We start from the raw sequence: 27,997 nt of genomic DNA, 5'->3' as shown, positions 1-27,997 counted from the left end.
CAGGGTGGGCAGGGGGCTGGTGCCGCAGTGCAGGGGCACCCGGCAGCTGCAGGGATGGCTCCCGGCACCCCGCAGGCACTGCCAGCACCCAGAGCCTTGGTGGTCGCACCACAGGGCTGCCAAGGCACCTGCAGCTATGGGTGCTGGAGGGTGGCCCCTCCCGACACCACATGGGGGTCCCCACACCACCCCAGCACTCCCCGCTCACCTTCCCCTCTGACGGCGGCTCCATCTTTTTCAGCTGGGGCTCGGCGGGGGGCTGGGGGGCGTACGGGGAGCTGGCCACGCTCTGCGACCGCGACGAACCTGCCGGAGAGGCAGCAGTCAGCGGGGCTGCAGCCGTGTCACCCCCCGGCTCCGGCCAAGCCCCCATCCCAGGTGGGACGGCACAACAGCCCGGAGCACCTCGGGGCGCCCTGGACACAGCCTCTGCTCCCCCGGGACGGGCACGGGTGGCGCAGGGCACCGTGCCTGGGTGCCACCGTTGGGTCGCAGCACCTATCGCTGAATCGTGGCGAGGCCAGCATGGGGGCTCTGCAGGGCACCCAGCCACCAGCCTCTCGGTGTACACAGCTCCTGGGTGCTATGGCCGTGCCACTGCCCCCACCCACCCCCCCTCCCAAGAGCCAGGTGAGCCCCCCCAGCCCACCTGGGGCCCGGGGTGCTGCAGTGCCCCCCACCCAGCATGCCCCCAGGGCAGCAGCCAGAAGGCTCCCGCTGCCCAAAACCCTCTGTCCCCAGGACAGAAGGGGTCTGGCTGGGGAGGGCAGGCTGGCATGAGCCACCATGGGCCCCTGGGACCCTCACATGGGCACCCACCCTGCAGCTGGCACCTTCACCAGCCCTGGAGGTGACTGACGGCGGCTGCCCAGACATTTCTGCCTCATATTTCTGATCAGGACCAGCAAAAGAAGCCCCTTCCCTGCCGCTGGCAACAGCATCCTCCATATGTGTGTGTGTCTGTGTGTCCAAAACATGTGTGTGCACACCCCCCCCGCCCCGTGTGTGTGTGTGTGTGTGCATCCTTCTGGCATCTGCATCCCACTTGCGTGGGCATCCTCCTCACATGTGCATCTCTGCCGTCTGCATCTCCCTCACGGCTGCAGCCCACTTGCGTGTGCATCTCTCCAGCATGTGCTTCCCCCCCCACGCCAGCAACATGTGCAGCCCCCTCCTCTGTTTGTGCATCCCCCTGCTCTGTGTGTGTATCCCCCCACCTCCTCCCCAGATTTCCATCTCTGCAACCCGGGCATCCCCCCCCACAACATTCATCCCTCATGTGTGCATCCTCCTTGCATGTTTGTCTCCCATTTGCCACCCCCCCGCCCCCCCCCCCCCAGCATGTGCCTCCCCCGCGGCCTCCCCGCAGCCCCCCAGATGGTGCTGGCGGTGGCGGAGTGGGGCGGGGGGGGGGGACACCCCGACTCGGGCTCCGGCGGGCCTGGCGGGGGGGGGACCAGGGAAGGGAAGGGGCCGGGGAGGAGCGCTGGCCGCCCCCCGCCTGCCCACACCGCCCCCCCCCGTCCCCCCCCCCCACCCCACGGAGCCCCCACTAACCGAGGCAGGAGAAGGCCTGGCAGCAGCCGAAAGGCGAGAGAGTCATTTTTTACCCACACGTTTTTCTTCTGGCGATGGGTGCCGTGGCAATAAAAAAAAAGACAAATCCCTGGATCCACGGCACGCCGGCGGCAGGGCCAGGGCTCCTCCTGCTCCCAGCAGCCGGGCGGCCGGCAGCACGCACCTGCGGCGATGTCCTGCGCCTTGGCCGGCCCATCGCCCACGACAGTCTCTTGCGCAGAAGCCTTCTGGGAAAGGACCGTTGCCAGCAGCTGAAAAACACCCCGGGAAAGGGGGGAGAGCAGGCAGGAGTGAGGCGGGCGCGGGGGGTGCATGTCGCGGGTGCTGCGGGTGCTGCGGCGGCCGCCAGCCCGGGCGAGGGTGGGCAGGGAGGGGCGCAGCCAATTGGGGCTGCGGCGGGGAGAGCAGGAGCAGCACAGATGGTGCTTCGCAGGCAGCAGGAGAAGGATGAGCATCCCCCCCCCCGCTCCCCTCCTCTCCCCGCACCCCCAATCCTGCCTGACGCACGCCCAGCCCCGGCTGCAGGGCCCCCACCCCCCCACCTTCCACTCTGCCCGAAGAGCACTGAGAGCTCGGCATGGGGGCACATGGACCCCCCCGCCCGTGCCCAGCCTGCTCTGGCGTAGTGCAGGCAGGATGCCAGGGGAGGGGGGATCTGGAGCCTCGGCCCCGCAACAGGACAGCCCAGGCTGCCACGGGCAGCGCAGGGTGCAGGGGGGGACGTGCAGGCAGCAGCAGGCAGCGAGCAATGTGCAGGCAGGGGTGTGCAGTGCGTAATGTGCAGGCAGGGGTGTGGAGTGGGCAATGTGCAGGCAGGGGTGTGCAGTGCATAATGTGCAGGCAGGCGTGTGCAGGGGGCAATGTGCAGGCATGCAGCATGCAACGTACAGGCAGGAGCATGCAGTGGGCTGTGTGCAGGCAGCAGCATGCAGTGGGCAATGTGCAGGCAGGAGTGTGCGGTGCGTAATGTCCAGGCAGGGGTGTGGAGTGCATCATGTGCAGGCAGGAGCGTGCAGTGGGCAATGTGCAGGCAGGGGTGTGCAGTGCAAAATGTGCAGGCATGCAGCATGCAACGTACAGGCAGGAGCGTGCAGTGGGCTGCATGCAGGCAGCAGCAGGCAGACAGCTCTGTGCAGTGCAGCAGGCAGAGACACGGCAGCAGCCCCTGCCCGGCCCCGCAGCCGGTGGGATGTGGTGCTGGGGACCGAGCCAACAGCCAGGAGGGGACACGCTGGTGGCCACCATCAGCGAGAACTGGGGCTGGCAGGGGCACACCAGGCGCTGGCAGCACCTTGCAGCACCCAGCCCAGCGCTGGTGCTGGCAGGGAGCGGGGGCAGCTGCCCCAGCAGCCAACGCCGGTGCCGGGAGCGGAGCCACGGGCCCGGCCGCCACGGGACTCGCCTTACCTTGACGCCTTCAGAGCCGGCGTGCAGGGCGTGCGCCCCGCTGCCCGCGCTCTGCCCGCTCCCCGAGCTGCGGGCAGAGGCCACGCTGCCCGTGCTGCCCAGGCTGCTGCGGTCACCACCTGCGCAGAGAGAGAGAGGAGACGCCATCAGGGAACCGTGGCCAGGCCGGGGGACGCCGCGGTGAGGCCACGTCACCGCCACGTCCTGGTACACGCGTGTGTGTGTTTGTGTGTGTGTGTGTCTGTGTGTGTGTGTCTCACTGTCTCTGGGGACAGGGAGGGTCCCAGTACCTGTGAAGGGTTTCCGCAGCACCCAGATCTCCTCGGTGGGAGCCGGCGCGGCCGATCCGCCCTGCGACGGCGAGAGGTGGGACGGGCTCATGTCGGCCCCGCGGGACCCTTGGTGGCAGAGCGGAGAGAGCAGCTGTCAGGCGTGAGTGGCTCCACGCGCTCGGGCTCACAGCGGCGTGCCACGGGGAGAAAAACCCCCTCCAGCAACGGCGTGGGGGCCGCAGCCGTGCCCAGGGGTGCCAGCGCTGTCCCAGGGGGGCCTGTCCCCCCACAAGCAGCCAGCACTGGGGGGACAGTGACCAGCCTGGGACCCCGTCCTGCCAGGGCATCCCCACGCTGCCACCAGCCAGGGACAGAGCCACAAGTCCCAGCCCACGCAGGGGACGGGGACCTTGTCCCTGCGCGGAGCAGGATGGGGACACGAACCAGTGTGGGGGAGCAAAGGTCGCTGGGCGAACTGGAGCAGTGGGGACCATGGTCCTCGGCTCACCGTCCCCCAGCCAAGACGGCGCTGGCTGTGCCCTTGCGGCTGCCTGCACCCATCTGGGGGAGCAGGCAGGTTGCTGAGCCCCCGGCGCTCCCCAGTGTGCCCCATGGGTGACAGCAGTGGGTGAGAGGACCCAGCTGTCCCGGCGGGGCATGGCTTAGGGTGGGGGGTGTCACCCCCAAAGCACCGCTCCTTCCCTGGTTCACCGTGCTGCCCGCCTCAGCCGGGTCCTGCCCTCCCCAGGGATGCCCAGCGCTAAGCCCAGCCTTGGGAGCAGCATCAGATGAGCTGGACAAAGCCCCACGACGGCCCGCGCTGCCGCAGCTCTGTCACCGAGGAGCCCGACGGGGGCACAGCACCTCGCCACCCCGCTGCACCCATGAATTTTGCTCATTAAAGCCACTCGCGCCGCTAGCGGCCGGGCCGTAGCAGGGCAGGGAGGGCACGAGGTGATTACGGCACTGAAGGAGCACGACGGGGAACAAAAACGGCCCCGCCGTGATCGGGCTGGGCCAGCCCCGAGCCACACGTGCCACAGTCACACCGAGAGGAGCCCGCACAGGCGGGAGGGCAAGCCCCGGGGAAAGGTTTCGTTGCCTTGTCCCCGTCGCCAGCAGGGCCCGGTGCTCTCCTGACACAACCGGGGCACATGCAAAGACCCCCCCGGCCCCCAGCGAGCCGCTGGCAACCCCCGTAGGCACGGCCCGGGGTTCACCCCTGCACGTATCTGCTCTCCGTGCGCTCCCGACACGGAGACCTGTGGCACCGTCACCTACCCGTGCCGTGGGGATGGTCCCCAGCCCTGAAGCACCCCCCAGGAGAGCACCCCCGGCGCCACAGCCCCTTCCCGCTCCCGGCACACAGCCCCGACCCGGTTTGAGCAGCTCGTTGGGTGTCAAACACCCCGCGGGGGTGGCTGCAGAGGGTCCCTGCGCCCGCGGGCCTCGGCCAGGCACCGCGCTGCCTGGTCCTGCCCCTCCAGCACCGAGCCTGGAGAGTGGTTTTAGGGGGTCCCCCACGCACCCGTTAGGAGAGTGGGGGGCTGTGGGCAGAGCTGGGACACCAGGGACACAGGGGACAGTGCGGGGGGTGAGGGTGGGATGTGCCGGCGGCCGCGGAGCCATGGGCAGCGCTGGATGGAGACAGCGTGCGGGGAGGGGGGGGCCAACAGTGTGTGTGTGTGTGTGTGTGTGTGTGTGCGCACACCTACACACACCTGCATGCACCCATGTGCAAACACACCAGGGCAAGGAGCGGGGCGGGGGGAGAAGCCGAGCAGAAAGAAAAGACTCGCTGCACACTTTAAAGGAAAAGAAAGAAATCCATGGAGAGCACGAAGCGAGCGGTGAACTACCTTGTCCGTAACGCGGCTCGTCGGCACTGCTAGGGGAGAGCCTGTGATAGCCAAAGGAACTGAAAAGAGTCTGATGGGAATGTGGTGGTGGAGGTGGAGGTGGAGGCAGGGAATGGAACGGATGGGACGAGGCGTCACCGTTTAGCACAGCAGCCCCGTAAGCCGGGAGCGGGATCTTTTGGTACTGTTGGGGGATTGTTACAGTCTCCCATGAACCTGATAATAAAACATAACAAGAGACAAAATGAAAAGAATCAAAATAATAGAGACACGCTCAGCGCCACCAAAAAAAAAAAAAAAACCACAGAAGGAAAAAAAGAAGGAAAAAAAAAGAAAAAGGGGGAAAAAAAAGGCAGCAAATAAAAAAAGCAACCAAAGGAATGTGGAGAAGTCAGAACTGACCCAACCGATGCGGAGCCGAGCCAAGGAGCAGCAGCGGGAACTCAGCGCAGGGCCCGGCCCAGCGGCAGGATACGGCCCACGGGCACATCCCGCGGCCCCCCACAGCTCCTCGGTGGGACACGGACACCGGGGAAGCCCCACGCCAGCTCGTGGGGCTCCCACAGCCGGGCTGCTGGGGGTCCTGCTGCTCCCCGTGAAGGCATCCCAGGAGGAGGGGGGGCTGCAGAGGCAGGGCTGGGGGCTGCAGCGCCAGCACCCCTGTGCCCAGCTGGCCAAGCCCTGGTGCGGCCATCGCCTGCACCCACGCTGCTGCCCCACTGCACGGGTGGCTACAAAACCCCGCTGCTACGGAGCCAGCTGCACCCCAGGAGCCACGGACCTCACCCCCGTGGTCCCAGCACATGACCCACACCCCGTGGGCAGCTCTGCCCCTGCCTGTCCACCACCTCCACAGCCACCGTGGCCGCTCCCATGGGATCTTGTTCAAGTTGCCACCATGCCCTACGACGTGGCCACCGCCGAGATGGCGCGAGCTGGTCGATGCCCACGGGGCCTTTCAGCGCTGCCCATGGAGGCACCAGCCCCGTCGCGGTGCTCCTGGCAGCAGGCACAGGCACGGGCCACCGTGGGGGACCACGATGGGGACAGGGACAGGGACAGGCAGCTGCAGGGCAAGGGAGCAGGGTCCGAGCCCTGAGACAGCCTCTGGCCAGGGAGAGGGTCCTGAAGGGGCAGTGCCGGGTCCCTGGCACCCAGCCCCCCTGCACAGCCCCCCAGCACCAGGTCATGCGTCCCCACAGCTGCGCCATTCCCCCCCAACCACAGCGACGTCCCCCTGCTCTCACCATGCACCGACCTCCCGGTGCCACAAAGGCCTCCCCCAGCCTAACACCAGCCCCTGAGCACCCCGGGGCTGCCCCAGGAGCACCCCGGGGCTGCTGGCACCGACCCCCACATGCAACGGGTGGGCAGGAGCCCCCCACAATCAGTGGGGACACCAGCCCCACATGCACAACGGGGACACTGACCCCCCACACTCAATGGGGACACCAGCCCCACATGCACAGGGGGCACACTGACCCCCACACTCAATGGGGACACCAGCCCCACATGCACAACGGGGACACTGACCCCCCACACTCAATGGGGACACCAGCCCCACATGCACAGGGGGGACACTGACCCCCACACTCAATGGGGACACCAACCCCACATGCACAACGGGGACACTGACCCCCACACTCAATGGGGACACCAGCCCCACATGCACAGGGGGGACACTGACCCCCACACTCAATGGGGACACCAGCCCCACATGCACAGGGGGGGACACTGACCCCCACACTCGATGGGGACACCAGCCCCATGCACACAGGGACACCGACCCCCACATGCACAACATGGGAATCATCCCGGCTTGGCTTCACCGGCTGCACCCCCCCGACACCCCAGGCACCACCAGACCGAAACGGGGCTCCCTGGGAGCAGCCCCACGTGGTGGGAGGAGGAGGGGGGGGCAGAATTATTTGCCTGTTCGTTTGCTTATGGCCTCCACGAGGCTGGAGGGGAAGTAGCCCACGCGGTCGTTGCCAGTCCGGTTGTCGTGAATGCAGCCCTTCCAGCGCCCGTCCGCGTGCTGCTCCAGCACCTGCGGGCAGGGGCCAGGTCAGGGGCTGGATACCACCACCGGGGTCCCCCCGGCACCCCCCCGTGCCCCCCCCTCCAGCCGCACTCACGGTGATGACGTCCCCGGCTTTCACGTTGAGGCTGGTCAGGTCGTAGTTGTTGCAATAATCCTTGACGGCCCGGACCTGCAGAGCGGCGGAGGCGTCTGCGGGGACAGAGCGGGAGCGTTGCCGGCCGCCCAGCCCCTGGGAGGGGACCATCCCCCCTCAACCCGGCATCCCCCCCCAGCCCCATGCATCCCCTCTCCGGCCCCCCTACCCCGCAGCATCTGCTTGATCTCCTTGCTGGCCTGGCTGGTGGTGAACTGGTTGACGATGTCCAGAGCTGTCTGGTTGTAGGTGTTCCTGACGTGGGCGTTGATCCCGCTCTGCAATGGCACCGAGGGGACTTGGGAGGAGGCTGCCCCCACCCCGTCATCCCCCCCGGGACCCCCCCAGCGACTTGAGCTCACCGCCTTGCTGCGTGTGTGTCCCCCAGACCCTCACCCCCATCCCCCAGGAGGAGTAACATGCTGCTCCACAGCCCCCAGCCGCAGGGTCACTCCCTTCCTGCAGCTCCAACCTGGACAGGGCAGGGCAAGGGGGGGGGTCTAGGGGTGCCGGGGGGGCCCTTACATCCAGCAGCAGCCGCACCACATCGGTCTTGCCGCACAGGGCCGCCTCGTGCAGCGCCGTGCCCGCCTTGGTTTGCCGGTTGATGTCGATGCCAGCCTGCAGCAGGAGCCTGCGGGCAGACGGTGGGGTCAGCAAGGTGGGGGGGGGCACGGGGAGAGTGGGGGGGCCCACCAACGCTGCCCTCCCTGCCCACGGCACTCACCGGATGATGTCGATGTGGCCGTTCTTGGCGGCGAGGTGCAGGGGGCTGGTGCCGTTGGGGTCGGTGGCATCCCCCGGCTTGGGCTCCAGCAGCGCCGCACACATGTTGCTGTTCAGGAGCAGTTGGACCACCTGGCTCAGCAAACACAGACGGAGCAGGGCTGCAAGGGCGGCTCAGCCGCGGCCCCCCCCGGCCCCCCCCGCCTCCCCTCCTTCCTCCTCCAGTAGCTGGAGATCCCCCCGCAGGTCCCCCACCACTGGCCGTCCCAAGGGCTGCCCTGTGCCCCCCCTCCCCCAGGCTGCTCCAGCACCCCCAGGCACCTCGCCGTGCCCCCATCCCCTCCCATCCTCTCGGGGGGGGGGGTTCCCCAGTGCTGCAAGGACTTACCCCGACCCGGCCAAACTCGCACGCCAAGTCCAAGGGCGTCTTCCCCGAGTTGTCCATGATGCAGGGGTTGGACTGGTGCTGCAGGAGCATCTCCGACTGCGGAGGAGCGAGACCCCCCCAGCTCGGCGAGGGCAGGGGCAAGGGAGGGCAGCACAGGCACCTCCCCGCCGCCGCGCCCCGCCGCCGTCCCCACCGTACCACGTCGTAGTGGCCGTGCTGCGCTGCCAGGTGCAGGGGGATCTGGCCCTCGTCCGATGGGATGTTCACGGAGGAACCTGCTTTCAGCACCATCTTCATGGGCTCCTTCTTGCCTTGCCAGGCTGCGTAGTGCAGCGGCCGCATGCCTGCAGGCCAGCGGGACAGGCACATCGTGAGCCCCGCGGGCCAGAGGGGTCACAGGGCTGGTGGGGGGGGGTCACAGCCAGGACCCAGGGACTTGCCTTTGTTGTCCTTGATGTCCACCGCAGCCTGCGCCTCCAGCAGCAGCGAGATGAGCTCCGTGTTGCCGTTGAGGGCCGCATGGTGCAGAGCCGAGAACCTGGCAACCAGCCACGGTGTCAGGGCTCCCACGTCCCCGTCCCCCCCCCGCAGCACCACCACAGCATCCCAAGGCTCTGCCTCCCACAGCCCCCCACATGTCCCTGAGCAACCCCACCTCCACGTCCTGCTGTGGGCACCTGGAGAAAGACCAGTTGTGGCCGAGCCACGAGCCAACCACGTCCCAGCGTGCAACGAGGGCCAGAGGGTGGGATGTGCTGGGGTGGCCATGGGTTTTCTCTCCAGCCCATCACTTTATTTAGCTTCCCTGGGGTGTTGCAGCCACAGGACAGACTCCCCCCAGGTTGTGGATGCTGCCGGGCTGGAACCAGGGGCTGCCGGGGCTGATCTGGGGATGCTGGAGTGAGATGGCTGCGGATGAAACGCTCCCCGCGGATGTTGAGACCCCCTGGGGATGGGCAGGGCGGGCACAGGGAGGGGTCCCCCCAAGGCAAAGGGGGTGCCAGGGAGCCATCCTCCCCGCTGACCCACTTCCCCCAGCCTGGCTCCGGCAGCACGACCGCGGGCAACTGGCGCAGGGGGAGGCCCAGGTTGCCAGATGGCCACCATGCCCCTGCCTGGTGCCGGGCCTTGCCATAGGGTGGCGAAAGCCCCCGGCACCCCACCCCGCTTCGCTTTTGCAGCACCTGGGACCGGGCAAACCCGGAGGCTCGTTGCCGGGAAATAGGCCGGGAGCTGACCTACTTGCTGCTCCCGGCGGCAGCATCCTCTGCGCGGCTGCGCTGGCACCCGCCACCCCGCTGTGCCGGGCCCCGGTCACCACAGCATCCCCGTCCCATCCCCGCGGCCACCCCGGTGTCACCAGAGCACAGGAATGGGCTGCAGACCCCAGCAGGACCTGCCAGTCCCCAAGAGGAGGGCGGTGGGGTTGCAATCCCCTCTGCCCCCCATCGCCAGGACCCCCAGTTGAGGGGGGGCACATGTCCCCACCGGGGAGCACGCTCCAGCCACCACGATCCCCAGAAAGCTGCCGCCCGTGATCCCCCAGTGGGGAGCAGCGATGTGAGCAGACAGCTGGCGCAGGAGGCCGATCCCCAACGTCTGCCTGGGAAATGTCAACATTTTCCGCTCCAGCGCCCTCGCTCAAATCCGCTCAAGATGGTGCAAATCGTGGCCTTCCCCCCGGGCTGCCTCGGGGGCTTCCCCCGGCATGGCCCAGCCGGCCGCAAAGGCCACCACGCGCTGGGTAGGGCACTGGCCCCCGGGCAAGTGTGGGGATGCCAGCACAGTGCTCACCCACCGGCCCAGGGAATCAGCAAACGCAGCAGAGATGGGGAAACTGAGGCACAGCCCCGGCAGCAGAGCGGAGCACACAGGGGCTGTGGCCTGGGGCTGCCCTGCACATTCCCAGGGTGGATCCAGGAGCGGCGCTGGAAGCTGGAGGTTTGCTCCCCTGTTTCAGGGCTGCTCCAGCATCCCCCAAGCCATCCAGGAGCTGCAGGCAGGACACAAGCGGGGCCCTTGCCTGCTGCTCCGGCCCTGCTGCGATGCGCAGCCCTCCCTGTGGTGACCTGCTGGCTCTGGCAGCGTGAGGTGGTCCATGGGGTGATGCATCCCCCCACTTTGCTCACATCGTGCCCTCCAGCCCTGCCCGTGGGCTCCCCTCGCTCCCCGCGCACCCGCACGGGCTGGTAGAGCCGATGTGCTGGTGGGTACCGGGGGATGCTGGCAGGTACCAGGGGATGCTGGCAGGTACCAGGGGATGCCCGCTGCCACTGCCCTGCTGGGAGGTGAGGATGAGGAGAGACCTGGGCTGCTGCGGCCGCGTGTCCCCAGGGCGTGCCCTCCCATTCCTGACCCCATCTTGGCCTTTCCGCTCACTGCCATTTCCATGGCCACAGCAGAGCCGTCCCCAGGCAGCACATCCTGCCGCCCCCTCAGCGGGGGGACACAGGGCAGGGGGAGCCATGGGGGGCACAAGGGGTGGCTGCTGCCCAGCCCCACAAGCACCACTCCCCGCTCCCACCGCAGCCCCCCTCCTCCGCAGGGCTCTGGCTGCCTTCCTGCACCGGCGGCCTCGTTAGGGTGATGAGCAGGGGGTGAGCCCGTGGCCCCCGCCCCGCTCCTCCCCACCGTCGGATGTGAAGGGGCACAGTCCCCACAGCGCACCCGCCCGGGCGCGGGGCTCCCACTCACCCGTCGGTGTCTTGGAAGTTGACGTTGACTTTCTTTGCTGATCCGAGGAGCTCTGGGAGGGAGGGAAGGGGACAGCACGTTAGAGGTGGCCGGGGCAGGGACCACCAAGGAGGTGACACGGCCACAGCTCCAGTTTTCCCTCCCCACCGAGGTTTTGGCTCCCTGCAGCTCCGCAGCCCCAGCCTGTTTCAGCAGAGCGGGGAGCTTGACACGCTCCCCCGCGCCCCAGCGTGTCCCCTGTCCCACCGCCTGGCACTGCCCCACTCCCACCCCTGCCTTTGTGGGAAAATAAACCGCCTCGGAGCAATCCAATTAGCACCACGAGGAAGGATGGAGCCAGATTTACATAAGATTTAACCGAAAAATGCCACTCAGGCTTTCCAGTGAGCCTGCTCTTCCTCAAAATCCCCAGTGGGGAACCGGAGCGGGGCGAAGAGGAGGGTGGCTGCGGCGCAGCAGAGCCCCGAGCTGGGGACCCACGCAGCAGCCCCCATGCCCGCCACAGCGGGTCTTGTGTCTCCTTGCCAGCATCCCGGAACGATATTCAATTATTTGGCACAAAGGGCAGTGTCAGCAAACAGGGCGCAGGGGACACGGGAAAGCCGTGACCCATGAGCCTGGGGAGCAGTGCCGGGCTGAGCCACCCCTGCCTGGGCCACGCTGGTCCCCGGAGCAGCCCAGGACAGTGGCAGAGGTTTCGCCTTGCCCATGCAGAAGCTCCCAGGCTCCAGCATCCAGCGTTGGCTCTGTCTCACGCTCCATCGGCCGCCCGACAGTCCGAGCTGCAGGACATTTGCTAACGATGACACAGCCCGGTGCTCACGGGGAAGAGCGATGGAGAACAGCTTCTGACCAGCCCCAGCCTTCAGCCCCTCTTCACATCCCCAACCTCCCCTCCTGGCACACGGGGCAGCTGTGGGATGAGAAGGGGCACCGCAGGGTCCCCAGGGCACGGGGAGGGGACAGGGCCACCACAGAGTCCCCGCAGCTAGCCCCACGTGTCGGTGCAGCCTCCCTTGCCCTGGCAGCCCGCGCTGTTTGTTTAACACATTAACGAACCACCCCAGCGACAAAGACCTGGGGAACAGCCCCCGCCCCCGCAGTGGTCCACACCCCGGGAAGGACTCTGGATGTTGCTTGGTGGGCAGAGCCCCCCGAAAACCAGGACTGAGCGGGTCCCCGCCAGCCCTGAGCTACCGCCTGGCTCCCCAACAAAGGTGCCATTCAGCGCCGGTGGAGAGGAGCCCAGCGCCGCTTCCGCTGTCACCCAGCGCCAAAAAGCAGCTCCCAGGAGAAGGGGGACGAGCCGCCCCCCCCCCCCCCCAGGGATGCAAACGTCGGACAAAAGGAACCGGCGGGCACAGGAGTGGCACCATGCCCGGCGCTGGCTCCAATCTCCGGCCCCAAGACGGGCCCCGCTCCGGCTAACCGGGCCTCGCCGACGGACGGACGGATGTCAGCAGGTCTGCAGTGCTTGGCCTTTCTCACGGGTTGCTCCCAGCGAGGGGATGGGGCAATGCCTGGGGATCGGCGTCGCGGGGTGCAGCGGTGACGCCGTCGGCATCACCGCTGCACCCCGCGACGCCGATCCCCAGGTGCGTGCCGGCACGGTCTGAATCGGCGTCAGCCGGACACACCGTAGAGGCAAATCTCTCCTCCCTGCACCTGCAGGAGAGGCTGCGGCTGCCAAAATCTGTTTAGCACTTCCATCACCACCCGTGCCAAGTGCTTAGTCAGTGACTTCCAGCCGCGCAGCGGTTTGACTTTCGTTAAAGCTCTGGCAGTGGCCACCAGCCTGTCGGTATCTTTGCCGGGCTGCGGTGAGCTCAAGCCCCGGCCTGGCTTTAAGCGCTGCCGGGAAAAGGACTTTCGGGGTGATGGGGTCCCCTGAGGAGCAGCCAGCTCGTCCTCCTGGGGCGCAGCACCCCTGGGTGCCACCAGCTGCCTGGCAGCGTGGCGTGGGGCACGACAGAGCCATGCCAAGGGCGCAACGCCTGGACCGGGCCCTTGGCATGGCCCCGCCATGGCCTGGAGCTTAACGGTTCCCAGAGCAGAATGGGCACCCCAACACCCCGCTGGATGCCCAACCCAGGGCTGTCTCGGCCCCACAGCCACGGCATGGGATTTGCAGCCTGTCTGCGGGCAGCGAGACGTGGGAGAGCTTCGTTAATGGAAGCACAAGGAAAACTCCTCCACTAACGAGGGAGGGAAGGGGGCTGAGCGCGCTGGCAATTAAAAATACCGGCCACAAAAGGAGACACGCACAGCGGGGAGGAGAGCAGGGCTCCGGCATGGCCATGCTGCCAGCAGGCACTGAGCGTGTCCCTCACTGTCCTCCCTGCTGGGATCACCAGAGGGGTGACAGAGAGCACCGAGCACCCACGAGCACCATCCTACCCTGCCCACACAGCAGCAGATGCCAGGGCCACTGGGCAGATGTTGCAGCCCAGAGAAACGGTGGAACCCCCAGTGCAGGGCCCTTGCTCAGACCACCTGAGTCCCACCACTGCCTTTGGGGCACCCCAAGGTTCCCTCTTTGCTCCCCATGGGCTGCTCAGGTGATGGTCGTGGATGTGGGACACCCCAGCCCCACGGCACGGACCCCCCCACAGCTCTCAGAGCAGCTTGCACCCCACGAGCATCCTGAGGGGCCTGATGGTGCTGAGGTGGCCCTGGGAAGGGGGGACGTGCTGCTCTGCCAGACCCAGAGAGCCCCAGCATCGCTGGGTCTGGCTGCTGCATGTACCGGGAGCTGCAGCCACCTGGCGTAGACACCGGCTCTGAACAGCGTCTGCCGCGAGTAAACACCGCCGCGGGGAGCTCAGCCCAGCCGCTACTCCCAGAAATGCCTTTACTTAAACACAAGGATCACGGTAGCTAAACGCACGCTTGAATTCAGCTCCTCGCCGGCCACGTCCTCCTCTGCCATGCAACGGCCTGCGCCGGCCCCGGGCGGGCACCGCGACGGCCGGCGATGCACGAGCCGGCTGCATGTGCAGGGCCGGGTGCGCACGGGGAAACCGCTCTGCTCGGCCCCAGCGTCCGGCAGCACGTCACCCCAAAACCCCTGCACCCCCGTAACGGGCCTGGCAGCTGCTCTGGGCATCCTGGTGCATGTCACAGGAAGACCCCCCGTGCCCAACCAACTGCCCTGGGAACCCCGTGGGGAGACCCCCGTGCCCAACTGCTGCTCCGGACACCCCAGTGCACACCATGGGGAGACCCCCGTGCCCAAACAACTGCCCTGGGCACCCTGCTGCACACCATGGGGAGACCCCCAAGCCCAACCAACTGCTCTGACCGCCCTGATGCATGGTGTGGGGAGACCCCCGTGCCCAACCAACTGCTCTGGGCACCCTGGTGCACACCATGGGGAGACCCCCGTGCCCAACCAACTGCTCTGACCGCCCTGATGCATGCTGTGGGGAGACCCCCGTGCCTAGCCAACTGCTCTGGGCACCCTGGTGCACACCATGGGGAGACCCCCGTGCCCAACCAACTGCTCTGGGCACTCTGTTGGGAGACCCCTGTACCCAACCACAGCTCTGGGCACCTCATGCCCAACCACTGCCACGGGGAGACCCCCCATGCCCGGCTGCTCCAGCCCTGTCCCTGCACACGTGCTCAAGTCTGTGGCCCCACACGGTGGGACTCCTCGGTGCACCCCCGGGGGGGCTCCTCTCCCTCCCCAGCAGCGGGGCCACACAGCACCCGTTCGCCCACTCATGCGCCGTGTCCCCGCAGCTGCAGCCAGCGCAGCGCCGGCAGCGATCGATGCCCGGCCGGGGCGCGGGGGCTCCCGGCCAAGCCCCCGCTGACGAAGCACATCCTCGCCCAGCTCCCCCCAGCAGCTCTGCGCCAGCTCGCAGGGAGCGGGCGGCTGCTCCGAGCAGATGGCTCCAGCCTCCGCTAAATCAACATCTACTTAATGAGGGGAAAGCCGTCGCTGCCCCCCCCCACCTCACAGCTTGGCAGCAGCAGCAAATGAGCCAGGGCAACCCCCCCCCCCCAAATTCTCCTCCCCATCCCTTCCATCACCCCACTGCAGTGGTCCCCTCCCATCCAGCCCCACCATCCCTGCCACTTCCCCCCTCCCCAGAACACGTGGGCAGCAGGACCCCTGCGTGTCCCCCCCCCAAGCACAACGGGGACCCCCGGGACCCTACAATCAGGACAACACCGAGTACCCCCGGGGAAGACATTCAAGTCAAAGCCAAGCGCCGATTTTGGAGGGGGTGGGGGGGGAGGACCCTGCAGCGACATTGCCGTGAGCTGCCGGATAAAGGAAGCATCCAAAATAGCTGCTCTTAATTATATCCTTGCTGACGAGTGCCACGCAAACAACGGGCGCTGCAAGCGCTCGCTGCACGAGGAGCCCTGGCACGAGGGGGGCTTATTTCTCACGGTGAGAATGGGGTGACCCCGTGGGGACCCCACGGAGGTGGCCAGGAGGAGCCCTGGCTCGGTTGGGTGACGCTGGGGAGCTGGTCCTGGCCGCTGTCAGGCAGCGAGAGGCTTGTAGTCCTGCAGCCAAGGTCGTGTCAAGCGCTGAGGCCGGGGCGATGTTCAGATGCTAATGAAGCCGTTATCATCTTCTGATCGATTTTGACTGTATAAATAATGCACCGGGAAGCTCACGGGCTGCTGAGTGCAAGAGAAGGGATTGCCTGGGGCAAAGAGGTGGCAGGGATGGGCCCAACCCATTGCAGCCCAGTGCCCATCACAGCTGGAAAACAACTGCCCGCTGCAGCTGGACAACCCTGTGCCCATCACAGCTGGATAATGCCGTGCCCATCACAGCTGGACAACCCAGCAGCTGGACACTCACTCCCCTCACAGCTGGACACCCCATCACCCTCACAGCTGGATAACTACTGCCCCTCACAGCTAGACACCTCATCACCTACCACAGCTAGATACCACCGTGCCCATCACAGCTGGATCACAAATGTCCGTCACAGCTGGACACCCCATCACCCCCCACAGCTGGACGCCCCCAGCTGGGTGCCCCAGTGCCCACCACAAGCCATTCCCGAATCCCAGGGCGCTCCTGGGGGATGCTGGCCCCTTGCCCAGGGCACCTGCCGGGGCTCCGGCTGCCGGCCCTTGCACGGAGCCTCCCCCGGGGAGCAGAGAAATCTGCTCTTCAAAATCAATAGGCTGTGGCAGCCTGAGTCACGGTGCTGCAGCAGCGCAGGGCCGTCCCCTGGGGCCAGGATGAAGCAACTTAAATGCAGCTTTCAAGAGGCAGCGGGGACTCCTCTGTAATTTTTTTTTTTTTTTTTTTAAAAAACCCCAACTTTTTGATCCCAAGGGAGGATGAGGGCCTGACCCTGCGGGCTGCCAGGAACGGGGGAGACGGGTGTACCCAAAGCAGAGCCGACCCGCTACAAACCAGGGGTGCTCACCAGCACGAGCATCCCCGCTCTCCCTGCACCGCCGAGCCATATCCTTACCCGACCTTTGCCGCGTGGTGCCGCGGGGCCTGCCCGAGCCGCGCTGCATCAGTCAGATTCCCCCGAGGCAGCCCCAGCTCCGGTTTGGGGTTCAACCACGCAGCTCCCCAGCTCTGCAGACGCTCCCTCCCAGCGCGGGGTCGCTGCCTGCGAAGTCCCGGCAGCCTCCTGCCCGCTCCGGGCTGCCGGCAAACCCGCTGACCCCTGAATAACACACGGTGCCACGCGAAGGCTGCCGGTGCAACCGGGGATGCAGGAAAGTGGGCAGCAGAGGGGTGCGGGCAGCGCAGCGACGCATCGGCTCTGGCCCCACAGGTGGGACAGGAGGTGTCGCGTTGGGCCCCGCCGGACCAGCACCAAGCATCGCACCAGCCCCGCCGCTGCGCCCGTCGCCGCCGGCCCGGTGCCAGCCGTACGCCCACCCTCGTCTCCGCGGAAAAGCGTGTTGGTGCTGCTTCCATGGAGCCTTAATTGACAGCCTGTTCTCCCCGCGCCGGGGCGGCGGCAAACAGGTAATTTTCAGTAATCACCCTGGGCTGGAAGGAGTCACCGCCGGCAGTGCGGAGGGGGATGAGACGCGGCTGCTCGGGGCCACCGCCAGCCTGCGTCTGCTTGTCCGTCCGTGCGCCCGCACCCCAGCACCCCAGCACTGCGCATCCTCGGTGCCCCAGCAGAGGCTGCCCCGGGCACGGGAGCAGAGAGGGGACGATCCTGGCACCGCTCACCTCCACCCCGGGGCAGAGACAATCCTGCCCAACCTCATCCCTGTCCCTCTCATCACCTCCCCATCCTCTCTGCGTGGCCAGGGAGCCCTGGGAGGGCCAACCCCAGCCAGCGAGGGACCAGTAGCTTTATGCATCTTAAAGCATCATTAACTAATGAACAGTCGGTACCATCTGGCCTCCCATGAACCCAGCCACAGTCCAACAGCGCTGGGAAGTGGCGGGGAGCTCCGTGGCACACACAGACCGTGTGCTTGTGTGCACACATGTGCACGTGTGTGCGTGCAGGTGGCCCAGATAAATAAGAGGGCAAGAGACACATGCGGGTGAAACAGGCCCCAGGGTCTGTTTTAAACACAGTGCCTTTAGTGCCATCATTTTGCCTTGTCCACATACCAGCCCGGTACGTGCGTGCCGGTGCACCGTGCCCACCCCACGCACCCTCTGCACCACGACAGCGCCCGCGGGAAGGATGGGCACCACGATGGGCAGCTCTGGGGGTGCACGGGCTGGCACCTCGGTGATGCCGCGGTCGCTGCCGGAGCAGCGCGGAGATGGGCAGCCAGGCGATGCCATGTGTCTGCCCCGAGCACTGGGAGCCCGGCCGGAGGCCTCACACTGCTCCTGAAGGCCTGGCAGCGCTGCAGGGGAAAGGCAGGGCTCGCAGGAGCCATCCCAGTGCCCCCAGTATGGCAGATGCTGGGAGAGGGCTGGCAGGGGCAGCGCGGGACCACCCGCCCAACACTGCCGGGTGCCAGGGCTTAGTCAGAGGCAGCTCCAGGATCCGCGCACGCCGGAGCGGAGACAGCCGGGAGAGAATAGCTGCTGCGGAGCTGCACAGCCGGGAGGAGTGAGCCGTAAACAGCCCAGCTGCAATGCAGGAGCCGGGCAGGCGGCTGCTTTGTCTGCTCCAACGGCTCCAGCAGCCACCGACCGAAAACCTATGGGGGCCTGGGCGAGGAGGCGGCGCGGAGCTGGGCTCCCGGCAGCCGCATCTGGAAGGGATCAACCAGCTGGTGCCCCTGGGAGCCGTCCCCAGCGCTGAGCCCCACGCCAGGCCGGGGAGGAGGCACCGCTGAAGCAGCCAGAGGAGACGGCCACGGGCACACGGGGCAGAGGGACACGGGCACACGATGCACATGGGCGTGCAGAGGCACACGACACAGGCAGCTGCACGCGTGCTGATGCACAGAGGGGACACGCAGACACACCGGCAGAGCTGTGCTGCTGCAGACGGTGCTCGGAGAAGCCGTCTCCAGCCATCTCCAACCCGCTCCGTCTCCAGCTGATACAGGCCATGGCAGGGCACAGAGTGGGGGTCCCACCGTCCTGCTGCACCCCGGGACACCCCAGCCCCACAACCACCTCCATCTGCTCGGCTCTTGCTGGCAGTGACCTTGCTGGTGAGACCCAAGGAGACCTGGGCAGAGCCAGCACTTCCCACCAGCCGCTCTCCCACACCATCCCAGACCGTGCTTCCCTGCCCAGGTGGCTCATGCCGGGTACCAGCACCCATCATCCATCACCAGTGCAGGCCCAGCAGCACGGGGCTCTCAGGCCAAGTTGAAGCTGGTGCTGCATCCCCGGTTTCCCATTTCTCAGGCTGATTGCTCCTGTCGCTGCGGAGCCCAGTGTTAAACACCTCATTTTCTACTCCTGTATTGAGTTGGAAAATACTATTAACATTTCATTACAGCTTAAAGATCCCTCTCAGCCCGGCACCAAGAGCCGGCAGGATCGCTCCCATGCCAGGCAGGCTGCGCTGGCCCCCATCCCTCCGGGGAGAGGGGACGGGGAGGGCAAGTCCCACATGTCCCAGCTGCAGGTCAGGACGGTAACTCAGGGCAGAGGTGGCCATCGGCACTGCAGACCGGCTCAGTGACCGGCCCAGCACGGCCCATCCTGGCCAGGACACACCGCAGTGACGGAGCAGCAGTGTCCGTGCAGGCCAGCACGAGCCCAGGCGCTCCCGAGCAGGTTTTGCTTCCCAACACCTTTCCTTCACCCACGGGAGCCTGGCCTGGAAGTAACAGCCATGAAATACCAGCAAATTAGTTCTCCACTGCTCTCCCGACTGTGTCCAGATATTTGGGAAAGGCACCTTTAGCCGCTGGCTGGCAAGGGCAGCGCGCAGCAGGTTCAAGGTCGTGCCCCGGCTCTTCGGGGCGGCCAGAGGTGCCCAGCCCCGGCGCAGCGGCACACCCCACTCCGGCACACGCCACACCAGCACCAGGATGGAGAGCGCGTGGCAAACATGTGCAGGCACAGCCCCGAGCATCACCCCAGAGCCTGGCAGTCCCCTCCACCGCTCACCCCACCAGTAACACCACAGATCCCACCTGCCATGTGCCCGGGGCAGTTGTTCACCGAGGACCCACCGTCGCTTCGGCACTCGCCCAGGCGCTGGCACGGCACCGCGCAGCCGCTGTCCATCAGCATCGCCCAAGCACGCTGCGGCCCATGCAGCCATGGAGGGGGAGTGGGAAGGGGCTGGGGGCACCCTGAGCCAGGGAGGGGGCTGATAGCAGCCTTTCCCAATGTCTGGGAAGGGGAAGGAAGGGTTAAAGGGAGCGCAGAGCTGGGGAGAGGAGCCAGACGCCAGCCTGGCTACTGGAAACCGTGATGGGCTGGCAGCGGAGGGGCTCAGGGCACCCACAGCTGCACCGCCAGCACCCTGAGCACCCACGACACCATCACCCTCGGGTGCAGCCTGGCCCTGCCACGTCCCCAGCTGCTCCCTGGGAGCGTCACCCCACCACAGTGTGCGGGCAGCAAGGAGCACCACGGCACCCGGCAGCAAGGTCCTCATGCGGGGAAACAGCCGGAGCTGACGGCCCCGGAGAGCCCCGGGCACGAGGGGCCACCTGCCACCGGCAAAGGGCTAATTGGTGTCAAGCCAGGTGAATTCAGGACTGCCACAAGAAAATCCAGGCCAGCGAGGGAGCCTCCAGCTGGGAGCAGAGCCGCCGGCCCACAGCCCCGCTGCTCCTCGGTGGTGGTGGCCAACAGCCCCGCATCCTCCGTGGCATTCGTGGTGGGTACGGACCCCAAAACAGGAGCTGCGCTGGGGCAGCGAGGGGTGGGGGGGAGAGGGGGGTTCACACCCACAACTCTGGCCCAGCTGGAAAGAGAGGCAAGAAAATGTAAAATAACGAGATGTCACCCCGGGCTGAGTAATAATCCCCCTCTGGAAGGAAACTTGGCACACACCAGCCTGCACCCGCTTGCCAAGTCCTGCTGGGAGCGAGGTTTCACACGCGGGCTAGAAACCCCAAGAAGAAGTTTTTTAAGGGACTCACTGACACACCATTGAGCACGGCAGCGGCAGGAGCTGCTCGGCCCTGACCACCATCCCGGACAGCCCTCAGGCTCCGAGCCTAGGACATGGCTGCGATGCCCCGACATCAACCCAGCCCACCCCCTTGGCGTTTCACCCCTTAATCCATGCTGAGGGGTTGAGGGGGGCCGCAGGATGAGTGCCAGCCATAGGATGGGGGATGCACAGGGGGCCCAGCACCCCTTTGCAGCCATCCAGCTTGGCCAAGCTGCCGCAGGATCTGGCCCTGCAGCCTCTTCCTCCTGCTCCAGACGTCCTGCCCAGCACTGATGTCTCCAGAGGCCAGTAGCACCCGGGGGTCCCAGCGAGCACCGTCTGCTCCCTCTCCACCCAGGCTTCTCCTGCAGCAAGGAGGGGGCTGTCCCAGCGCCCAGGGCTGGGAAGCAGCAGTGAGAGCCACTGGGGACGGCTGCTGCCCGGGGAAGTTACTGGAGGACCGGGGGGAACTGGGCAGCTCTGGTTCTGCCGGCCACACGCGCCCTGGGCACTGCACCACAATTGGATTTGCAGCTGCCCTGCCTTTTACTGCATGGAAATTGAATTGTAAAATGTCAAAGACATTTCCTAACTGCGCCATATTAGCCTGGTTTTATTAAATACTGTTATCAGAGGAGATTATTAATGCAATCAAATGCAGGCAAAAAAAAACCCCAGAATTAACTGGCCGCTGCACAGGAGGACGCGCTGGAGAGCAGGAGGCAGCCGGCGAGGCCCTGCCCGGGAAGCCCCACGGGGTCCAGCTCCTGCCTCCTGCTGCCCCCCGCACCCCGAAGCGCCGGTGAAGCCGCAATCCCACCCAGCTGCCGCAGCCCCACTCGCATCCCGGGATGGGTCCTGTGGGATGGCAGCACCCCAGAGGGGGATGAGCCTGGGGGTCCCTCCTGCTGCTGCCCGCTCCCAGGCAGGCTGCCCATGCTGCCCGCACCATGCACACCCCTCCGAGGAGCTGCCTGGCCCCCGACTCAGTCTTTTCACCCAGAGCGGGCTCTGCCTGTCCCGCATGGCCCCGAGCCCAGGCAGGGCAGGACCCGCTCCCTACACGCGGCGGCTGGGATAAGCCCCAAAATGCCGGGGCTGCTGCCAGCGACACAGGGCAGGATGCAGAACCCTGCGCTGGCAGCAATGGGGCTCTCCCACCCAGGGCAGGGGCACCCCGAGAGCTGCCTGCACCTCGGCACCAGCACCCCCGGGCAGGCTGGGCTGCGTTACCCACATAGTGGGGTGCAGGGGGTCCTGTGCCCAACTCCCAAACCCAGCCAGGCAGCGGGGCTCACCCAGCCCCGGGCATCCCAGAGCCAGGTACTCCAGCGGCACACGAGGACACAAGCCCCGATGGCAGCCCGGGGGTCCAGGACAGCACCAAGGACCAGACACGGGGTGGGCACACCAGGTGCTCGCCCGGCACCATGGGCTATGTGCCAGGACATCTCCTTTGCTGCACAAAGCCACCACATGTGGAAGAGCTTTGCAAAGCACCCCCAGCCCGGCGGGAGGACAAGCCAGGGCTGGAGGGCCCCAGTCCTCAGCTCGAGGTCTCTCCTGCACCACTGGCGGGTGCCACACAGAAGCCATTTCCAAAGTGGACGAGCCACTGGTGGCACTGGCCTCACAGGGACAGAGCCTGCTCGCTCCTCCTCGGCCGAGGAACCGCGGTTTCCCCACACGGCACAGCTGCCCCAAGCCCCGGGTGCCTGGGACGGGGACAGTGCAGTGGCCACGGCTGCTGCTGGGGACACCTCGTCCCGTCCCACGGCGCCAGAGCCGGGGAAGCAAGGGGAAAACGCCAAGTCACTACAATTCTTCGAGGTAGCACCAGGGAGGAGGGGACAGGGAGGGAAACAGTTTGCTGCCAAATCCCTGCATCTGATTTGCGTAACTTTCAGACAACCTCATCAATTATGGATGCCCGGGAAGCGAGCGCGGTGCGCGCTGCGGCCGGCCCGGGCCCCACAAACTCGTACTCCACACGCTAAATTGGGCCCCACGTCACCATAGCAACCCGTGTTAATTCACGCAGGGATTTTTAAAATCTCATTTATTAAACCCCACATGAATAGGATATTATCCAGACAACGGAGCTAAGTTACAAATCTTCCTGGTGCCGTGCAGCGCGGGGAGCGCCGGTGTCATGCGTGGAACAGCACACGGAGGAGACGGGGGGACGTGGAGGCATGGGGACAGCTCAGTGCTCTCCCACCCCGTGCAGCAGCCAGAGGTGTTGGTGCACCCCAGGCTGGGAGCGCAGCACCCACCGTCACACACGCAGGAGAGCCGGGTCCCGCGGGGAAACGGTGCCAGAGCAGCCCAGCACTGGCACCGGGGGTCCAGCGGAGCTGGAGATGTTGCAGCCCCGCTGAGGCACGGAGGAAGCGTCCAGGCCCATGGTGGGAATGTCCCCGACACCAGGCTCGGCCTCGCCGTTTGTCCCTTGTCCCTTGCTCACAATCCCGGCTCGGGGAGCGCCGGTGGTCCCCGCGGCCATCCCGCCCGGCAGTGCCCGGCGGCCAGAGGGCTCTGAGGTGGGAGATGCAGCAGAGCGGGGCTGGGAAGCAGAGGGATGCGGGAGGAGGTGGTGGCACTCCGGCACCGCTGGCCGTTGCCACAGCAACACCAGCTGTGCGCCCCGACCATCGGAGAGGGGTGTGCGGAGGGAGAGCGCTGGGCACAGGCCAGGCAGCGTCCCCGGCCCTGCACACCGCTCCGAGAGGCCACGGCAGTGCCTGGAGCGGGTTGGGATGAAGGGGGCTCGGTGCTGGAGCCCCTTCTCTCCCTGCACAGGCCCTCAGCAGCGACAGCAATGATGGCACTGGGGACACGGAGGCCACCACGCTGGCCCTGCATGGCACCAGGACATGAGGGACACCACGCCAGGCCCTGCACGGCACCAGGACACGAGGGACACCACACTGGCCCTGCACAGCACCAGGACACGAGGGACATCATGCCACAGGCCGTGTGTGGCACTGGGGACACCGTGTCAGGCCCTGCTCAGCACTAGGGACGTGGGAGATGCCATGCCAGCCCTGTGCAGCACCAGGGACACTGTGCCAGCCCCGAGTGGCACAGGGGACATGAGAGGCACCACGCCAGCCCTGCATGGCACCAGGGACACCATGCCAGGCCCTGCACAGCACTGGGGACACGAGAGGTACCACACTGGCCCTGCACAGCACCAGGACACGAGGGACATCACGCCAGGTCCCGTACAGCACTGGGAACATGGGGGCCACTGGGCCAGCCCTGCACAGCATCAGGGACACCACACCAGCCCTGCACGACACTGAGGACACGAGGGACGTCACGCCAGCCCTGCACAGACCAGGACATGGGGGATGCCGTGCCAGCCCTGTGTGGCACCAGGGACACCATGCCAGCCCTGCACGACACTGGGGACACAGGGGACGTCACGCCAGCCCTGTGTGGCACCAGGGACACCACACTGGCCCTGCATGACACTGGGAACACGGGGGGGATGCCACGCCAGCCCTGCTTGGCCTGGATACACCCCTGCACAACCAAGGATGGGGGACACCGCACCGGCCCCGCACCGCTGCGGGGACATGGCACTGCCCACGTTCGGGGACCGCTGGGCCCCGGCAGGAGGGACGTGGGGTGCAGTGGCGAAGGGACTGCGTGCTCAGCCACCCAATGCCACGCGAGTGCTCCCCGTGGTCCCCTGCCCCTGCCCGGGGACAGTCCCCGGCCGCCCCTTCCCCAGGTCGGCCCCGCACGCCAGGCCTGAAACCTGCAGCTGCATCAGCGCCATGAATAATTGAGTCCCGGGTGGAACGCCTCAGCAGAGCGGTGAAATCCTACAGAGAGCAGCTACTCCTGGAGCTACACACGCAGAGACACACACGTCCAGACACACGCACACCCCCGCAGCCTCACGCCTGGACACGCACCCCCGGCGCCGTGCAAACCCCACCGCAGAGATGCCCACGGGGAGATACCCGTGGAGCTCCATCCAAAACACCCCCCCCACGCGCAGAAACACCAACCCAGCCGCATCCAAACACACATATGCCAGGGTACACACCGACACGCAAACACAGACACGCACCCAAACACAGACACGCGTGCACGCCCGGCACCGCGCACACACAGCCCCACGCAAACGCGTGCGGGCACCGGCGGCCCCTGCGCACACACGCACGGTCCGTGCACACACGCTCCACGCAGGTGCCCCCCCCCCCCCCCGCCTCCAGCTCTGCCCCCCCACCAACCCCCCCCCCGCCTTCCCCTGGGGGCTCCGGAGCTGCTCCCGGGCGCAGAGCAGCGGGGACCGGCCGTACCGGGGGTTGCACCGGGACCGGCGGGGCGACCCTGTGCAGCGCCGAGCACCCGGGATGCTCCGCCGCCGGCAACCCCCGCCCCAACGCCGGGTTGCCCCCGGGGGAATGTGAGGGGTGGGCCAAGCGGGGGTCCCCAGCACCTCTACGGCCCCCGCTCGCCCGCGCCGCACCGGGGGAAGGGCCGGGGATGCTCCGGGGCCGGGCAGGGCGGCATCCCGGGCGGGCCCCGGGAGCAGCGGGCGGGATGCGGGCCCCCAGCCGCCGCTCCCGCGGTTGCGACGCCGGTCCCCGGCCCGGCCGTGCCCCCCCCGCTCCGGCCGTATGTGTCCCCCCACCCGGCCCGGCCCGGCCCCGCCGCCGCGGCACTCACTGGCTTTGCCGGGCTTGGGCCTCTGCAGCAGCTTCTGCACGGCCGCGACGTCCTCCGCCTTCACCGCCTGCACCAGCTCCTGGTCCTTGCCCATGGCTCCGCGGCGCCGGGGCTACCGGCTGCGGGCTCACGGCCCGAGCATCCTCCGCGGCGCGGCGAGGGGCGGGCGGGCGGCTGGGCTCGGCTCGGCTGGGCTCGGCTCGGCTCGGCTCGGCTGGGCTCGGCTCGGCGCGGGCCCCCCCGCCCAGCCCGCTCCGGAGGCGGGGGCGGCGGCGGCGGCGGGCGCCCGGGGCGGGGCGGGGCGCGGCGGGGCGGGGGGGGGGGGGCCGCACCGGGAGCGCGGAGGGAGGGGGGGAGGAAGGAGGAGGAGGGAGGAGGAGGGAGGAGGGGGCAGGAGCCGCCCCGGTGCCTGCGGGCGGGGCACGGGGATCTCCCTCCCCGGTGCGGGGGAAGGTGCCGAGGCCCCGGGGGGACGCCCCCTCCCGCGCAGCCGTGGCGTGTAATGAGCTGGCGGGTCTCAGCGGCCACGGCAACCGGAGGGGAGGAAGGCTACTCGCGGCCTCTTCTTCCTCGGGGAGGACCTCAGGGGTGACAGTGCCCCCCCGGGAGGGAGGAGCCGGGGATAGCGGGCCCAGCAGACACACACGCCCCCCGGGGCACCCCCTGCTCCCCAGCCCCGCTCCGGGGTGCCCTTGTCCGGTCCCGTCGCACCGCTCCGCCCGGCCGTTGTGGCGGCTGATCACGGGAACCAGGCTGAAGCAGCTTTGCAATTTCTTTAAATAAAGCCCTTATTAGTGCTTAATTTTTCACTTTTGTGGGCACAACGGCCAGTGACATTCGTCCCCTTCCACTTTTTTACGGCTTAAATGACTGAGCCATTAAAGGTGCGGAGGGTGCCTGGCTGTGCGGAGGATGCTGCCGAACCAGATGGGAAACAGGGCCGGGGCTGGGCAAGGCATCCATGTGCGGATGGTGCCCACCACCCACCCCAAATCACCCCCGGATAGACGAGTTACTGTCTAAAAGCCTTGTGGAGGTCCTGGCAAACCGATGTTGGGGCACGTTGGTCCAGAAGGCCAGTACCCAAGTGGCCACGACAGTGCTGGCCACTGCAGGGCAAGTGAGACCAGTGGCTGCACAGGGATGGGCGGCTGCAGCCACGGGTGAGTGTCTGTGGCTGAGGGAAAGATGGAGAGAACCAGGCGAACTCCAAACACGGACCAAGCTCCTCCCTGATGCTCCCTGCCCACCCTGTGCTGGCCCATGACCCCTGAGCTGGAGCCCAAGGATGCCCTACGCAGCCCCCAATCCCTTCTGCAGTCCCCAATCCCCTCCGCAGCCCCCAACTCCCTCCACAGCCCACAGCCCCCTTTGCAGCCCCCAATCCCCTCTGCAGCTCCCAATCCCCTCCACCACCCCCAGTTTCCAGGCTGACCCCCCCTCAGGGACGGCGGGGTCCGTCTCCTCTCCCCACCCCCACCTTCCAATCCAGGACATTTGGGTTGCCAGCGCGAAACGCCGTCTAATCTGCCCTCTAATCCCGCAGCCTGGCGCTGTGCGGCTGCATGGGGGGCCTGAGCTGCGGTGGGGCTCCCTGGGCTGGGGGCTGGGGGCTGGGGCCATGATTCCACATGTGCCCAGGGGGCCCCGGCAGGTCGGGGGCTTCCCTCACATCAGCCATCACTTGATAACAAACACAGCTCCTCAACAAAGGTCCCTTTGTGCCCCTCAGCTCTCTCCTGCTGGGCTCTCGCACCCAGTGCCAGCACCCAGGGACCCTACGCAGCCACGGGATGGGGCAGTCGCTGCCCCAATGGCCTCACCGGGCACCGGGACCTTCGTGACCGAGCCAGGATGTGGGGCAGCAGGGCGGTGTGGGGCTGAGAAGGGTGCCCAGCCGCCGTTCCTCCTCCCCTGACTGAGCCAAGCTCTTGCAGAAGGAGCTCCAGACCGCCTCGCGTCTCTGTGGCTCCTTCCAGGCTCTTGCCAAGTCGGGTTGGTCTTTGCAAAGCAGAAAAATGTGCAGAGAAACGTCCCTGTTGCTACCCTGCACGCGCCAAGCCGAAAATGGTGCCCTGAACAGCCAGAGGGGCATGGGGGGGGTTTGGTTTTGCCTCCCCCGCCACCACAGAGACGGGCAGGGCAGAGGAGTGGGCATGTAGGAAGCCCTCGGAGGCAGCACCAGGGTCCCCCCACAGTCCCCGCCGCGGCTGCCGTCCTGAAGGAGCGTGGCGGAGGCCGGAGGGGCCTGGGAGGGCGCAGGACCCCGGGCGCTGGATTAACGGAGAGGAAGGGAGACGAAAGCAGCGTTTGGAGGAAGGCGCTCGCATGGCGCTTGCCCCCCTCCCAGCAATCGGGGGCTGATGTGGGGTCAGGGTGCTGGTGGGATCCTGGCAGGGCCCCCATGCATCCCCCTGGGCACTGCCCCATGCCGGGTGCTAGCCCTCACCTGGTGGCCAGCGGCACCCAGCACCCGCACCGAGCTGGCTGCGGTCCCGCGGGGAGGGCACGGCCACCCTCGAGGCCAGCACACAGTGTCACCATGGGCCTGGTGACACCGTGGGGCAGGGGCTGCCCTCTCCCTTCCCTCCGTCATAGCTCTGCCTGGTGGCTGTCGCAGGACAGACCCCGGCCCCTCACACCGGCCCCCCCAGCTCCCCCTCGCCTGCACGGGGAGAGGGGGGCAGAGCCGCGACCCCTCCAGCACCCAGCAGCA

The 27,997-nt window shown here is 67.1% G+C and overlaps 1 protein-coding gene across 2 annotated transcripts in view; it reads right to left on the bottom strand.

Moving 5' to 3' along the window:
- The window catches only part of CASKIN1 (CASK interacting protein 1), a 32,064-nt gene extending 6,647 nt beyond the window's left edge, over nt 1-25,417 (bottom strand). Inside the window, exons 1-15 of one of the 2 annotated variants that reach the window (XM_074886542.1) lie at nt 25,282-25,417; nt 11,102-11,153; nt 8,848-8,945; nt 8,606-8,751; nt 8,408-8,503; nt 8,021-8,151; nt 7,819-7,927; nt 7,463-7,571; nt 7,255-7,349; nt 7,049-7,166; nt 5,117-5,332; nt 3,276-3,383; nt 2,986-3,104; nt 1,742-1,829; nt 209-306 (exon numbers count right to left, since the gene is read on the bottom strand). In XM_074886542.1, coding sequence (XP_074742643.1) covers nt 209-306; nt 1,742-1,829; nt 2,986-3,104; nt 3,276-3,383; nt 5,117-5,332; nt 7,049-7,166; nt 7,255-7,349; nt 7,463-7,571; nt 7,819-7,927; nt 8,021-8,151; nt 8,408-8,503; nt 8,606-8,751; nt 8,848-8,945; nt 11,102-11,153; nt 25,282-25,375 — 1,677 coding nt within the window. In that variant the 5' untranslated portion in view covers nt 25,376-25,417. The remainder of the gene's footprint in view (nt 1-208; nt 307-1,741; nt 1,830-2,985; nt 3,105-3,275; nt 3,384-5,116; nt 5,333-7,048; nt 7,167-7,254; nt 7,350-7,462; nt 7,572-7,818; nt 7,928-8,020; nt 8,152-8,407; nt 8,504-8,605; nt 8,752-8,847; nt 8,946-11,101; nt 11,154-25,281) is intronic. The other variant, XM_074886543.1, reaches the window with a different exon arrangement.
- Between the last annotated feature and the right edge of the window lie 2,580 nt (nt 25,418-27,997).

The sequence above is a fragment of the Strix uralensis genome, chromosome 16 (genome assembly GCF_047716275.1).
Source record: "Strix uralensis isolate ZFMK-TIS-50842 chromosome 16, bStrUra1, whole genome shotgun sequence".
Taxonomy (NCBI): Eukaryota; Metazoa; Chordata; class Aves; order Strigiformes; family Strigidae; genus Strix; species Strix uralensis.
Note: the sequence above shows the minus strand (reverse complement) of the source record. Positions and strands in the feature narration are given on the sequence as shown.